We start from the raw sequence: 16144 nt of genomic DNA, 5'->3' as shown, positions 1-16144 counted from the left end.
ATCTTACCCAATTTGACACATAAACCCTAATTTTGACCCATTTTAAACTAGTATTTCAAACATACCCAAATGAGTTCCAATACTTCCATAATCACTAAACTAAGTGATTACATTCAAAATCAAAGTCTAATCATGGCCAAAACGTCAACCAACCCAAAACCCGCCAAGTATCAAAAATAACAAGTCACAATAAACCTACTTCGTCATCTAAACGGGTCTCACAACTAAACAAGCTCAAACCCTAAATGTACACAAGAACCTTAACAATTAGACTCGGAGTTAGAGCTTACCAACACTACCAAAACGTAGCCGTGAACGAGGTGAACAACATTAAGTCTCGAGCTTTGGCGAGAACCGGGCTTCTTTCTCCTAGATCGGAGCTTTCTCACACTAAAATCACCCTCTCTCACTAGAATATGTTGGGAGTGTTTTGTGTGGGTGAGAATGAGCTCCAAATGAGTTCTAGATCAGTTTTGATGATCCCAAACCGACCCCAAGTGAAAAGACCAAAGTACCCCTTTTAATTTGAGTAAAATATAGCTGCTGGCCCGTCAGGCCTTTTGGACGGCGTCCAGAATGGTTGGACGGCGTCCAAATGAACTGAGTCTGAAACTGAAACTTGTTTTGGTCGTAACTTTCAAACCGTAACTCCGTTTTCGATGAATCAAATATCGTTGGAAACGTAATGAGATTTCCTTTCTAATGGTAAGGTTTTGAAACATTAACTCAGACTTTATTTGGGATCCAAATATACGCTTACATGCCTCGTAATTCGAATGACGTCCAAAATGACGTGTAACAGAAAACAGGGTGTTACAGGAATATTCATTTGCATCATTTATTTAAGTCGAGATCTAAGAGATAAATCTCAGCCCTTAGATCAAATTATCTCAGATTTACACAATTCAATATATTCAACAGTCGTTCATGTTCTTCAAATTGTGAATTCTTCTCATGTAATTGCTCAAAAATATGTTCTAAATATGAATTCTAAACTTCGTGATTGCTCTGCTCGAATTTACAACAACAGATTCATGAAGATCGATCTCGTGTTTTCGTTGTTTGAAAAACTAAACGGTTTCGGCATCTAGATCATTTCAGAATGATTTGGGGAAAAGTAAAATTGCAGAAGCGTTGCATTTCATCTCGTGAAGCTACCTGCAAATTTTCAGATCCAAACATGAAGAATTGAGCATGAATTTCGTGGTCAACGTTTGTAATAAAAATCCAACATAATTGTTTATCATCAAATTCGAGATCTATGTTATGTTTCAGATTGATTTGATGATTTTCGAGCATTTGATGAAGGATTTGGAGTATATTTCATGAAGATTTCAACCTCTAAAACACAATAGATTGCAAGTTTGACTTTCAAGTGTTCATGGTGAAATACTCATCATTTCTTCATCTGATTCTGAATTATGTCGCGGTTTGCTTAAAAATTGGTTGAGAATTGTGTAAACCGCTGCTTATAGAAGATGTTTCAATCGATTTAAATTGCTAATTCGATCGAATCCAAGTTTTGATAAAAGTTGCGTTCATCATCTGCAATATAATCAGACGAAGAAGAAGAAGAAGCAGATGACAATTATATGTGACTGTAAAAGATAATCACATGTGATTGCAATTCAATCACATTTGATTCTTCATGACAATCACATGTGATTGAAAATTTAATCACATGTAATAAAAATCTGAGTTAATGGGTGAGATTTATCCCTTGAATTTTAAGAATTTTTTAAGTTTCAAGTGAGTACAATTCTAAGATTACAACATAACTTTTGATAATGATTCATTAGATTTTGTATGATTATGTTTTATCCATAGGCTTCACAAAAATTGATCTTTCTATTCATAATTCGTTCTGTGAAAGAACGTTTTTGCAAATGGATGAAATTGTTAAAGGAAATATTAGTAATTAACATATGGTCAAATAATGAAAAATAAATAAATAAAAAGTTATAAGCTACAAATACATTTTCTCCCGACCATAGAGCATGGGAACTATTAATAATGGCGCACCTCTGTTTCTCTCTCATGATCTGGCGTTAACTTACTGATTCCTTTCTACTTTCATACGTGTGTTGCGCCTCTCATCGGACGGCCCCAAATTGATCTGACGTACACGTCGCCTTCGGCGTAAGATAGTGACAGCCCCACCAATTTAGTCTTCTTCCAATGGCCCCATTTTTTTCTAATTACGGGAGTATAATTTTTTTATTATTATTTTAAATTTTATGAGGACAGACATATTTCCAAAACAGACCACTGGAATGTACAAAATACAAATCATACCGCTCACTTCAGAGACGACAATTTGTACTCACATATGTAACTTGTCTCGTAATTTGATTTAATGTAGGTAATATAAGTATATGCTACTTACAGATTCGGATCATTTATTTAGATATATTGTACGAGTTCTAAACGTATTACATCACTCGATTGCTCGTGCAAGCCCATATATGATTTGTCAAGTCTCTTACGGGACATAAAGTAGATCGTAAAACAAAATAGACTAATTTTTGTGCGGACCTTGCCTTCATATGTTTGATTTTTGTTTTTAAAGTCTTGTAAAGTAGAAAAACTTATGTTGGTCAAACATTTGAACCTACCACTTTTTAATCGTTACTAAGAATTACTCCGTAGTAGTTGAGGTACTGAAATCCTTATAAAAGGTCTGAGTTTAAAGTTTTGTGTTGGCCAAGAAAGTATTTTGTTTCAAATCGATTATTTAACTCAAAAATAGAACTGAATGAAAACTGGAAAACACTTATACTGAATTTGAGTTCGATTTCGGTTCGAATTTATATTTAAATTCGGTTTTCAGTTCAATTTTGTTCCTAATTTTTTTAAATCGGTTTAACTGAAAATAGATTTCAACAAATAATATATTAAATTATTATTAATATATATATATATATATATATATATATATATATATATATATATATATATATATATATATATATATATATATATAGACAAAAAAATATTCAAAAGTTATATCTAAAATCAAAAATCAAATTTAAAATCGACTTTTACGATTACTTTGGTTAAATTATAATTTATAGGGATTTTCAATTTTAACCGAAAACGAACCGATTCAAATCTGTTTATCGCTCGTTTTTTGTTTTGAATTTGAATTCGGTTTCAATTTTGTTTTTGGCTTTAACATTTTTAAACCTGAACAAACGGAACTAAGAAAATCGAAATTTGAACCGATGAACACCCCTTTAAAAAAGGGTTTGAAAACAATTACAGTTAATATAGTTATGCAGCGTAAAACAAATTAAAAAAATATTGGCCTTTTCAAATAATCTGAACATAAAAAACCTTATCACCTATTTTCGAACTGCTAAACTACATAACTTCTAATCTATTGTGGTCATGCATAGTTAGAAAATTTATATTTATATAAATTACCATACATGACCCATTCTAAAAGATGAACCCTAAAGTCAATAAATTTAAAAAAAAAGAAAAAAAAGAAAAAATCAATCAAACCTAGTCAACTTTTAATATCCAAAGTATAAGGATGATAAACAAACAATTTCAAACTAGAGGATGCACATTGCAAATCCACCTAAAAATACTAGACCATCATGCAAATCATCTTTATAAATTACAAGAACCTCTTCTCTATCAACTCTGGTTACACCACTAACATAATAAAACCGATCACTCCCACGTTGCCGGGATCTCATTTTCCGGTGAACTCTTACCATCTCCGGTCATTACTAAAATCCAATTTTCCTGGTAGTTTAACCGGAAAAAATAGTGAAACATAAACTGGGAAATTAAAGGGTGGCTTGAATGATGGGATTTTGTATATGTCCGTTAGAGTCACCTGCAAGATTGTTATGGAGTACTAGTTTTTTTCGTCATAAGATTATGATTTTCTAAGAGATATAACTTTGCTTATATACGATCGATCACGTATATATATAAATTTGCTGTTTTTGATTCTTCACAAGTTAGTATATAAATCGTCATATACATAAATATAGTAACATTCGAAGCTTTTTGGATATGGAATCTGGTCGTCTTTTTTTCAGTTGTAATAATAGCAACATGCTTTTCCTGGGAAATGGAGACAACTATTTTCGAGGTAATTCTTATACTATTATTTATCATGATCTATTTCAATTTCAATTTCAAATTAATGCATTTGAACATGTAAATTCCATAATTTATAACGTACACTTATGCTAATTAGTATATTACTCTTATGTCCTAAGTATCAAGATTATTATTTTGATTTGTCTCATTATGAGTATTCACTTTAATATTTAATTAATCAGAAGAGAAGACTTATGTGTGTTATTAATTGAAACTTAACCATGAAAACTGTAATTAGTCAGATTTACTAAAAGTGGACATTTTGATCGGACTGAGAGATTTTAAAGTAACGTCTCTCAATAATTTTTGTTGGATTTTGTGTTGGTAAATGTTATTCTTGTTATTGACCGAATTGATATAACAAAATTAAAACTGAGAAATATAAACAAAGATAAAAGAGAAATTTACAAATATTTTATAGTAGATTTTATATCTTGTAGTAGATTTTTTTAAGTAGAAAGTAAGTTTACTATTATTTTATTTTAAAATGGAGGGAGTAATTCATAACAACATGTAACTCGTGAACCCTTCACTGATAAATACAGGAAATAGAATGGGGTTCAATATGGAAGAGGGTTCGAAGAAAAGGCCGTTTTTAAGCTCTTTTGATGACATATTGGAAGAAGAATACTACGATGAACAATCGACAGAGAAGAAACGACGTTTGAGTGCTGAACAGGTACGGTTTTCTATTCTAAGAACAAAAACGAGTAAACGGACAGGGCAGCACAGGGAAAATATGAATGGACAAAGGCGTTCAGTAGATTTGTAATTTTTAATGTATAAATTTTGGATTTTTAGATATGGGCCCCAGTGAGTATTTCTTTTTCTCAAAAATCTCTTCATATTTTTGCCCAAAAGTCTTTATATTTTGATTAAAAAAATCTACATATTTTGCCAAAAAAAGTTACGTTTTTTAAAAAATTTTTTGCCCCGATAAAAGAAATTTCTGCTTCTGCCACTGTTAGGGCGAATATTTTTATTTAGATGGTAACGCCAATCACTGATCTATCTTCTAATGGTTATTCTAAGGATATGATTCTAGATTAGAAATGATATTGACATCGAATAAATGGAAGACTATTAGACTATTCTTTTTACTAGTAACAAGCATATAAAAAAGTGGTATAGATAAGTTATGGATCTTGATGTATTGTTTGATTAATTGAACGAATAATATTAATACAGGTACATATGCTAGAAAAGAGTTTTGAAGAAGAAAACAAGCTGGAGCCCGAAAGGAAAACAGAGCTGGCTAAGAAGCTAGGATTGCAGCCTAGACAAGTTGCGGTTTGGTTCCAAAACCGTCGTGCAAGGTGGAAGACTAAGACGCTTGAAAGGGATTACGATCGCCTTAAATCTTCTTATGATCTCCTCACATCCGATTTTGACTCCTTAGTCAAGGAAAACGAAAAGCTTAAAGCCGAGGTACCATTATTCATCCTCTCCATCCACACTCGCATAGGTGCAAGCATAATAAATTTTAACTTTTGAGTGGCTTTAAAACTGCTTATAGCGTTTTGATCCGAATCATACGTGTGTGTGTTGAATGATCAATTAACAAGAGAGTCACTTAGTCTATCTAATCTGGCTAATTATACCAAAAACTATAAGCAATCGGTCGTAAACACAATCTTTAGCTTGCATAACTTCAAAAGATGATTTTTAGTATGTAATCATTTGTCTATATTCAAGACTTTTAAGACTATACACATATATTAATTAACATATCAAGCATAGTGTCAGGTTCAAATTTAACTGACAACATATTTTATGGTGATCAGATACGGTCAATAATTATCACGAGATAAACTTATTAAACCACATATGTCTTAGTACATATATTATTTTTACCGGATAACCTAAACATGAAAAAATCTTTTGTTTCAACGGTTTAACCATATTTTACAAGCTGGAAAATCTAGTGAAACAAATATGTAGTAGAAATGGTTATAATACATATTTATCCCCACTTCCCAATTAGGTCACATATTTTTTTATTTTTATTTTTTATTTTTTTTTTATTAATTTTTTTTTTATTATTTTTTTTTTTTGGCAAAAAACTGAAAATATATGTAGTCCCTGTTACTACATAATTTGGTCACATATGTAGCCCCTGTTACTACATCCATAATTTGTCCATGACCTTTGGTTAAGCTTTGTGAAAAGTATCGAGAAAATGACTTATGTTAGTGCCCGTGTAGTCCTCCTTCTCATGTACTCTTATCTTTTTCTCAATAAAAAGGCAAGTGATGATTCTCATACACATGTCCTTGTTGGTGTTATTGACCCTACAATAGATATAAAAAAGAAGTATTTTTGTGACTAAAATAGTGTTAGTACTAGCTAGAGAGTATATATATTCTCTCATATATAGATGTTTGAGTAATAGAAGATATATTAACCATTTTATTACATTAATCGAAGTGTATCAAAGTTGGGGGATGATTCTCACACACACTTTTTTGATCATCACACACCTATTTTAACCTTTTACTCTTCTAATAATACTCAATTGGTGTGTGAGGATTAAAAAGTGTGTGTGAGAATCATCCCCCATCAAAGTTTCACTTTTTTTTTTTTTTTTTTCCCTCAGTGTGTTAACCAAGCTTTGAGCGTTACCTTTACAAAATCATCATTTATTCAATTATATAGTCTACGGTGTACAAAAGCATCCAAAAAACATGAATCCTTCCACCTTTTTCAAAAATCCCAGTTCTTCAAAACAATTCCAACCCCATCACAATTTCAAACCAACTTTTCCTAACTCGATCCCCATCAAACAAAATCTCCCTTTCACTTACAATCATCAACAACCTTCTTTTCCCAAAAAATCTACTTTGTTCTTGGGTGGTCTTTCAAGGTTCACTAATCAATCCACCATCTACAACTTACTTCATAAATTTGGCACAATCAAAGGAATTTCATGGAAACAAAATCGATCATACGCCTTTATTAGATTCGATAACGCAACCCAGGCTTACAATGTTTTAAAAACTATGAACGGTAAGGTGATTAATGAAAGAGCTTTGTTTGTAGGATATGCAAAAAAAGATTTAAGTATTTTCACTTCTCCAAAAATTCAACACACAAATGCTTCCACAAAACCACCAGCTCAGTTTGTTCCGGCGAATAAAAGCGAAAAAATCAACCTCCCTCCCAATCAATTTACGGGCAATCGTCTAGCCTTAACCGCACTTGTTGTTGACAAAGAACCCATCGAAGCCTTCAAGTTATTCAAGTGGTTGAAAAGTAGATTCATTTCTATTGTTTCAATCTCTGCTTGGGGCCCGTACGGCTACATCGTAGAGTGTAGCGATACACAAAGCTTTCAAAGAATGACTATGGGTCCTACTATGAATGAGATTGAGTTCATGGAAGTCATCCCAATGAGTACAAAGAAAAACTCTTATTTTAGAATCACAAAACTAAGGATTGAAGGGATCCCTTTTGATTGTGTTTCCCCTAATTGTGTTATAGAAGTTGCAAAGAGCTTTGGCAGGGTGTTACATGTCGATCAAAACGCATACAATCTCAAAAGAACTGACATCATGTTGGCATTGGTTGAAGTCTCTGACCCTGGGCCCATTAAAGGTTATTCTAATGCTAACATTTTCGATGTTTCGGTTAGCAAAATTTGGGTTGAAGAAGTAGGGTTTGATGATCCAATCGTTATTGTGGGTGACGACATTATTGATGAGTACTACGATGCCCTTCTTCTCATGTTGCAAACAATGAATAACAAAGATCATTCCTTGGATTCTGAAAATCTGATGCCGGAATCCTCACCGGAAGTAGTGCCTGAAGATGGTGAAATAGCCGTTATGGATGATGACAAGGACATTGGTTTCAAAACTCCAACCAAACCTGTTAAGGTAATGGAACCAAGGGTGGTTCACAATTCTTTGGAAAAAGTGTACAAAGCAGTATTAGTTGAAAAAGAAAAGGTTGCAGAAGACATAAAGAAATCTTTGTTTTCTCCTAAGAATATTGATAAAGTACATTTGGATAATGGTTTGGGGAAAAAGTCAATATCTGCTTCAAAATCCACTACCATACTCTTTCCTTTTAATTTAAACGAAAAAGACTATCCTGCCCTTAGTAATTCTCCCCCAAAATATCCTTCCCTTCCGACTGAAATTGTGAAACCAGCTGGCACTTTTTCTTTCAACAAAAACAAAGGTGAAACCTTTGCCACAAAACTAACATCTCCCATCAATATCATCGATTCTGAGCAATGTTTGGGTGATAAATGTAAGGAATCTTGCGAAAAGATAAGAAGAAGATGTATTGGAAAAGAAGCCGTCCGATCTCCTGCTTCCAATCGAAAACCTGATATCAAAGAAGTCAAATGTAACTTATCAAAAGATTCACATAACAACTGGGTTGAGCATGCTCATGTGCTATCCGATTGCTTTGATACGGATAGTGAAATTAACCACATGGTCGGCCAAGAAACTTTTTCCAAAAAAAGCATAATCAATGGTTTGTCATTCGGTTCCAAAAAAACCCTCTTACAAAGAAGATTTACTTAACTTTGATGATGTAATGTCCAATATGCCGGACGACGAGCTTCTCGTCAATTCTCCAAAACAATGAGGATTGCCTCGTGGAATACCCGGGGCCTCGGTAACAAATCGAGAGGCCAAATGGTGGGTAGGCTTGTCAATCTTTTTCATGTTCAATTTATTGCTTTGCAAGAATCCATGGTTCAAGAAGTGCCTCAACCTGTTTTAAACGAAGTGTGGAAACACTTCGAGTTTGATGCGGTTCAAGTTAATGCGTCGGGAAGATCAGGCGGTTTAGTTTCTATGTGGAGAACCGATTTCTTTTCTCTTGTTAAATGGTGGTGCAAGAAGCATTGGATTGCCACTATTATGAGGTATAACAATTCAAATAAACTTATTCTTATTGTCAATGTATACGCCCCTCAACAAGAACAAAGCAAGAAGATTGTTTGGTCTCAACTTACAAGAATCGTTCACAATTGGCCGGGTCCTTTTTGTTTGTTAGGCGATTTTAATTCGGTGTGTGCACCGGAAGAAAGACTTCGTGAAGTTATTGATCATAATTGTATAACCTCTTTCAACAATTTTATTTCAAATGCGGGCTTGATTGATCAATTCTTAGTTAACGACGATTTTACTTGGGAAGGGCCTCTCGGGAAATTTTCTAAGATCGATAGAGTGTTTATCAATGCCCAGTGGGCTATTTTGTGGCCCAACTCCATCCTACAATCGGGTCTTTCGGATCGATCCGATCATAAGCCTATTATATGGGGAAAAAAGCTTTGTTATTGGGGCCCTAAACCCTTTAGATTCAATAATGCTTGGTTAGCGAAGGTTGGGTTTTTGTCCATGTGCGAAACTGTTTGGTCCTCATTTAATACAGTAGGGTGGGCTGCTTTTGTTCTAAACAAAAATCTTAGATTGTTAAAAGCTGAAATCAAATTATGGAACGCCTCTCATCAAGATTCTTTCTCTGTCGACTTGAAAAGTGCAGAATCCGAAATCAAACGTCTAAAGCTATGTTACAGTCAACGTGATCTTGATGCAGGCGAGTTGAACGATTTGGTTAATCTAAAAAAGATCAAGAAAAAGTTACAGATTCGTTTAGAATCAAAACACAGAATTCATTCTCGTTATTATAAATGGTTAAAATTGGGCGATAAAAATTCTAGATTTTTCCATCTTGTTTCAAAGATCAAACAACAATCTTCCTATATAGCGGGAATGCAAATCAATAATTCGTGGGAAGAAGATCCGTCTACTGTCAAAGAATTCGCTGTTGAATATTTTGAATCCATCTTCTCAAATAACTGTTCTGTTATTAATTTGTCCGAGTTGGAATGGGCCGAACTCAATATTGCTCGTATCTCTGCTCAGTTTAGATCATGTTTAATCGATTTTTTCAGCACAAAAGAAATACAGGAGGTCATCAATGGCTTTGACGGAAACAAAACACCGGGGCCGGACGGGTTTTCTTTGCAATTCTTCAAAAAATCTTGGTATTTTTTAGAAGATTACATTATGGAGTTTCTTGATCAGTTTCACACCACTCCTACGTTCCCAAAAGGTTTCAACTCGTCCTTTATTGTTTTGATTCCTAAATCAAACTCGGCGAAAAGTATTGATCAATTGAGGCCCATTAGTCTTATCAATGCCCCGTACAAGATTTTAGCTAAGACACTCGCTAATAGATTAAAAACCGTTATCCCTTCTATTATTAGTGAAAATCAAAACGGGTTCGTTCCTTCAAGACTTCTTATTGACGGGGTAATGGTTGTCAACGAAGTAGTGCATATGGCTAAGAAGAAAAAACGCCCAATCATTCTTCTCAAAATTGACTTCTCAAAAGCATACGATAGTGTATCCCATGAATTTTTGCTTACTGTTCTAGAAAAAATGGGCTTTGGTGCAAAGTTTATTTCTTGGATAAAAGCGTGCATTTCTAACATCAAATTCTCGGTCCTATTGAACGGGTCTCCTTCCCGGGAAGGTTCTATGAATCGTGGTCTAAGGCAAGGCGATCCCTTATCGTCGTTTTTATTCATTATAGTGGCGGAAATATTGAGCAAACTCCTTTCTTTAGATTTGTCCAAAGGTTTATTGAAAGGTTGTCAATTTGATAACGGGGTGAATATTAATCACTCTCAATTCGCGGACGACACCATTATCTTTGCATTTCCTTCTATTCAGGAACTAAATCGCATCAAGCATACACTGCTTCTTTTCTTCAAGTTATCCGGTCTTGAAATGAAAGCAATTAAAACTACCATGTATGGCATTAATGTGTCTAGTGCTGATATGGTCTCTTATTCGAGCATTTTTGAGTGCAAAGTAGGTGTGTTTCCGTTCGAATATTTAGGCATTCCAATTGGGTTGTCTCGTAACAAGTCTTCTATGTGGGCCCCGATTATCAATAAATTCAAGAAAAAACTTGCGGGGTGGAAGGGTAGATGTCTATCTTTCGGCAGTAGACTAGTGATGGTTAACGCGGTTATTTCTAATCTACCCATTCATTACATGTCCATGTATAAGGCTCCGGTGTCTATTATCAAACAACTCGAAAGGTATCGTAGAAATTTCCTTTGGGGCGGTGATTGCCTAAAAAAGAAAACTTGTCTTGTGAAATGGGAGTCGGTTTGTCTTCCAAAAGAGATGGGTGGTCTAGGTATTACTCCTCTTCGTTTAAAAAACTTGTCTTTGTTGGCAAAATGGTGGGCAAAACTTAACTCCAACAAGGTCTCTCTTTGGAAGTCTATCGTTGTTTCTTCCTTTGGTACTTCGTTTCGCGGAAAAATTATGAATGATGTCTCCTCCTTGCAATCGTCCCATCTTTCCTCGATTTGGAATGATATTATTAACTTGCAAAAAGACGATGATTCCAATCTCATCGTGGGCTCTAATATTTGGAAATGGAAGTTAGGAAACGGGGCAAGCATTTTATTTTGGCTCGATCCTTGGGCCGAGGGGCTCATTTTGAAAGATGAGTATCCGTCTCTCTTCCTTATTTGTTCAAACCGAAATGTTTCTGTCAAAGATGTTCGATTCCCAGCTGATTTTGCGCAGGCCCAAACTGGTTGGGCTTTAGCTTTTTCGCGGCCTGTTGACTGTTATGAGAATTGTAAGTATGCTGAGCTCTTGAACTTTTTATCTAGATTTTCCCTTTGTGATAATGAAGTTGATCTTGTCTTGTGGAATCATGATTCTTGTGATTCCTTTTCGGTTGCGGACGCAATTCGTATCATCGTGCAAACGGGTCATATTACCACCCCGGTGTGGCCGAAAGTTATTTGGAGTAACAATGTTCCTTCTAAGGTTATGCTCTTTCATTGGTTGACTATTAGAAAGAGTATTCCCGTTCGTCTCATTTTAGCTCAAAGACATATTCTTCCTCAAAATTTTTCCAAGTTATGCGTGTGGTGTATGCTTGAAGAAGAATCTATTGAGCATCTCCTTCATTGTAATTGGACTTTTAAAATTTGGGCCGAACTCTTCCGTTGGTGGAATATTCGGTGGATTATTCCAAGCTCGGTTGAAGAATTCTCCTTTGATTGGTTCTACGGCATGGGCATTAACGCTTCCAAGTTTTGGAAATTGATCGGGCCCGCAACCTTGTGGACTATTTGGATTGCTCGTAACGATATTATCTTTAATGGCAAATTCTCTTGTCGCTCGGTCATCATCCGAAACATCAAACTTAAAGTCTTCTTTTGGGCGTGCAACCTTAAATTATGTCATGGCTTACAATTCTATGTTTGGGATCAAAATCCCTTCTTACTTTGTATGTAATTGCATTTTACTTTTGTTAAGCTTTCAATGTTTCTCGATCGAGCTTGCCTACATCGTTGTAATGCGAGGAGGACCTTCATTGTTTTAATGAAGTCCTCTTCTTATATTAATATATGTTTCATCTTCGCCTTTAAAAAAAAAATATCTAGTAAAGTACTGATATGGTGCTGGTTTTGGGTGTGTTGGTAAGTTCATCGAATACATAAATCTAATCTAATCTAACTTTTAGTCTAACTTTTTATCTATTAAAAGAAAGAAAGAATTATTAAAGGCTCCAGATTTAACGGTATTAAAAGAACTCATCAACCTTGAAGTCGTGATTCGAGTCCCGTCGTGATTCGAGTCCCGTCGTAAACAAAAAGGCGTCTATCTTCTTAAAAAATAGGCAAAATTAGGTAATCGTATTATACCTTATGATTATCTCACAATTAATTTAACGATAATGTCATATTTGTCCTCATATTTTTCAATCATTAATTTAGATTTCAACTATTAATTAATATTATTTTCAAATATAAATACTAATATTAACTAACAATACTACGGAGTATTAATTATTATATATTATTGTTCATTTCATCTTTAAAGGCAAAATTAGGTAATCGTATTATACCTTATGATTATCTCACAATTAATTAAACGATAATGTCATATTTGTCCTCCTCATATTTTTTAATCATTAATTTAGATTTCAACTATTAATTAATTATTAATATTAAATATAAATACTAATATTAACTAACAATACTCCAGACTGATGCAAGCTTGCCGTTCAAAAAAAAAAAATTATATATTAATATTCATTTCATCTTTAATTTTGCTTTAAAATTAGGGGATAAATCTTATCCCTTGGATTAATATAATCAATGGCTATGATTAAAAACGCGGAACAATCACATGTGATTGACTAGACTTAAAAACACGGAACAATTACATATGATTGTGATGACAATCACATGTGATTGTAAAATTCAATCACATGTAATTGTAATATCTCAAGTAAAATTAAGCATTCAAATGATTATTTCACTATTCTTCTTAAACTTATTACTCCCTCCGTCTCATATTAATAGTTCAGTATTCCATTTTAGGATGTTCCAAATTAATAGTCCATATATAAATAGAAAATAATAAGAAGTTTAAGTTCTATTATGCTCTTAATGTATGTGGATAGGATTAAAGGAGAAAGAAAAGGTAAGGGTAAAACTGGAAAGTAAACAGAAAGTACAGTACTTTTATAACATTTTCTTAAACTGTGTGTTTTTTGTCTGTGGACTATTAATGTGAGACGGAGGGAGTAGTTGTTAATTATTAAGATATTAATTATTAATATTAAATTTGCGAAGTCGCTATTTATAAGTAGCATCAAAATCGAAATCAATCAAATTAAAATCAAAATGTTAATTATTCAAAAGTCAACAAGTCAAACATTTTGTGGAGCAGAAAAGAACAAAGAACAAAAAACAGCTGTTAATTTGTTGTTCTTGGCATGTAGAATGAATCCGATCTACTTGTCTGAGGTTATGTATTGGAAGGGTCCACTGCTTTGCTACAATATTCCACAATGCAAAAAGTTAAAATTATGTCACACTCATCACTTTCACTATATATCATATATATGTTGAATCTAGTCAGGTCTTTTTACTTCACTTGAGCTCATTCTTCCAACTAGTGCTAATTTGTGCTTTTTAAACTTCTGTTATGGTCTCAAATGTCATTATTAATATCTTCCCAGAGTGCATAAATTTTCATATAAAAGGAAGATCATATCATATTAAGTTACGAATTTTGACATTATCTAAAGATAATCTTGTTAGGCTACGAGTAACAGGTAGTCTAAACATGCACGGAAATTAAAACCTTATAGGTTTACTCGTCTAACGAACTTTGACTTCACTTTTTTTTTTTTTTTTTTTTTTTTTCCGAGGAATATTGGAAAAAGATTCGATTTACAAAAAGGCTTCGGTTTCAAAAAAATATTGATCTATAAAATGCTCGAATTTTTCTAAGATGTTGATATAGGTTACTCGGTTACTCATAAGTTACTATTTACAGGTGGTTTCCTTGACTGAGAAACTGCAGCCCAAAGAGGTGGCTGAAATTTCTGCAACCGGTCAAGAATCTGGCACGGGTGTAGCGGAAGCAGGAGATGTTCAAGTGGGACCCATTGAAAATGTGAAGTTAGAAGATCATTTTAGTACCGGTAGCGGTGGGAGTGCAGTAGTCGATGATCTTGATGGCCCACAACTTGTGGACAGTAGTGGTGATTCGTATTTTCATGAAAATGACTATGCTCGTGAGTATGCACCACCCGTCGATCAGTCGGAAGAAGATGATGGCAGTGACGATGGACAGAATCACTTCATGTATCCGTACGTAAACGCGGATCATCATCATCATGTGAATGATGACTCACTTGGTTGGTGGGTTTGGTCTTAGACATAAATATATATATGCATAATGTAATCGACTAATGGATGTGTATCAAGTATTAGTATTTTGACTTGCTATTTTTGAATGCTTTTATTGAAGTTGTTATATTCTTCTTTGGGACTTGAAACCAAGACCAAGAAGTTAAATAAAGGTGATGTTTTCATGTCATTTGTTTGAAATTGTGTACAATTTGTTATCGGTTGTAAGAAACTGATTTAGTAGCTCAAATTAAATATTAAAAATGTTTGAATGACAACATATGGTTAGGATTGATAATAGGGTAAATGATCCGAAAAGGTAATATATAATATCAAATTTGATAATAAAGGTAATATGACTTTTACAAATGCCCGAAAAAGATTACGTGTGTCAATTTTTGCCCCAAGAGGATTATGTTAGGACCCCAGAAAGTGTATAAACAAACTAAATAGATGGTTCTTTAGAAGAGACCTATAGAAGGAACCTAAGTAGTCATAAAGATAGACATTACATTGTAACTGAGTTTAAGAAGCTGTGGAATGTAATTTTTCACCGAAACTCTCTAATACCGTATATGTTCTCTTTTCACCCGAATCTCATTCTATCTCTTATATCTTCAATTCTCACTATGATCTGACCTATCATTTGATATCAAAGCGTCCAGGAGTGATACTACATCACTATATCGATTCAGAGATTGAAGTTTACAAGATCTAAACACATTCGGTTAGATTGAATCACATTCGGTATCATCGAATTTGATAATCTGACGTTCAGATTTGTGTGAAAAGCTCAGCGAAGGTTTATTAGATGTATTAGAAAGTGTTTCGATCATCATTACAGCTTTACAACAACAATTATGAAGATGCAAGCTAAATTTTAGAGTTCGTGGCTAAAACTCTTTATTTTGATCAATTCAAGCTTGTTTTTGTGTTCTAGTGAAGATCAGTGGATTCAATTAAGTTCGTGAGGTTATTAAGCAACTATTTGACGGTTTAATTTCATCAATTCATCAATTTTTGGTGATTTGATTCACATTCGGTATTTCAACTTCCTTACGAGTCTACTTCATCTCAAAAATTCATTTAAGGTGTTGCAGAGTGTGGAGTGTATGTGATTCAGTCACATTTGGTTTGTTATTACGCAGCTAATTCAAGTGGTTCAAGCAGAGATTTGATCAATTATCTAAGTTTCACACTTAGATTCGGTTTATCAACTGCTACAGTTTACATTCGGTTTCCACACATTCGGTTTAACTGATATTTCACTTGTTACTAACTTGTTTCCTTGTGTAGCAAGGTTACCGAATTTGATTC

The 16144-nt window shown here is 33.8% G+C and overlaps 1 protein-coding gene across 1 annotated transcript; it reads left to right on the top strand.

Annotated features, from left to right (window-relative positions):
* Window positions 1-3671: 3671 nt before the first annotated feature.
* On the top strand, window positions 3672-15017 carry LOC139891980 (homeobox-leucine zipper protein HAT5). Its single transcript, XM_071875003.1, has 4 exons — window positions 3672-4111; window positions 4668-4801; window positions 5311-5550; window positions 14472-15017. Exons 1-4 carry the CDS (start codon window positions 4033-4035, stop codon window positions 14853-14855), a joined length of 837 nt encoding a protein of 278 aa, XP_071731104.1. The 5' UTR covers window positions 3672-4032; the 3' UTR covers window positions 14856-15017.
* The last annotated feature ends 1127 nt before the right edge of the window (window positions 15018-16144 follow it).

Source organism: Rutidosis leptorrhynchoides, chromosome 2 (genome assembly GCF_046630445.1).
Source record: "Rutidosis leptorrhynchoides isolate AG116_Rl617_1_P2 chromosome 2, CSIRO_AGI_Rlap_v1, whole genome shotgun sequence".
Lineage (NCBI taxonomy): Eukaryota > Viridiplantae > Streptophyta > Magnoliopsida > Asterales > Asteraceae > Rutidosis > Rutidosis leptorrhynchoides.
This window is presented reverse-complemented; position numbering and strand designations above follow the sequence as displayed.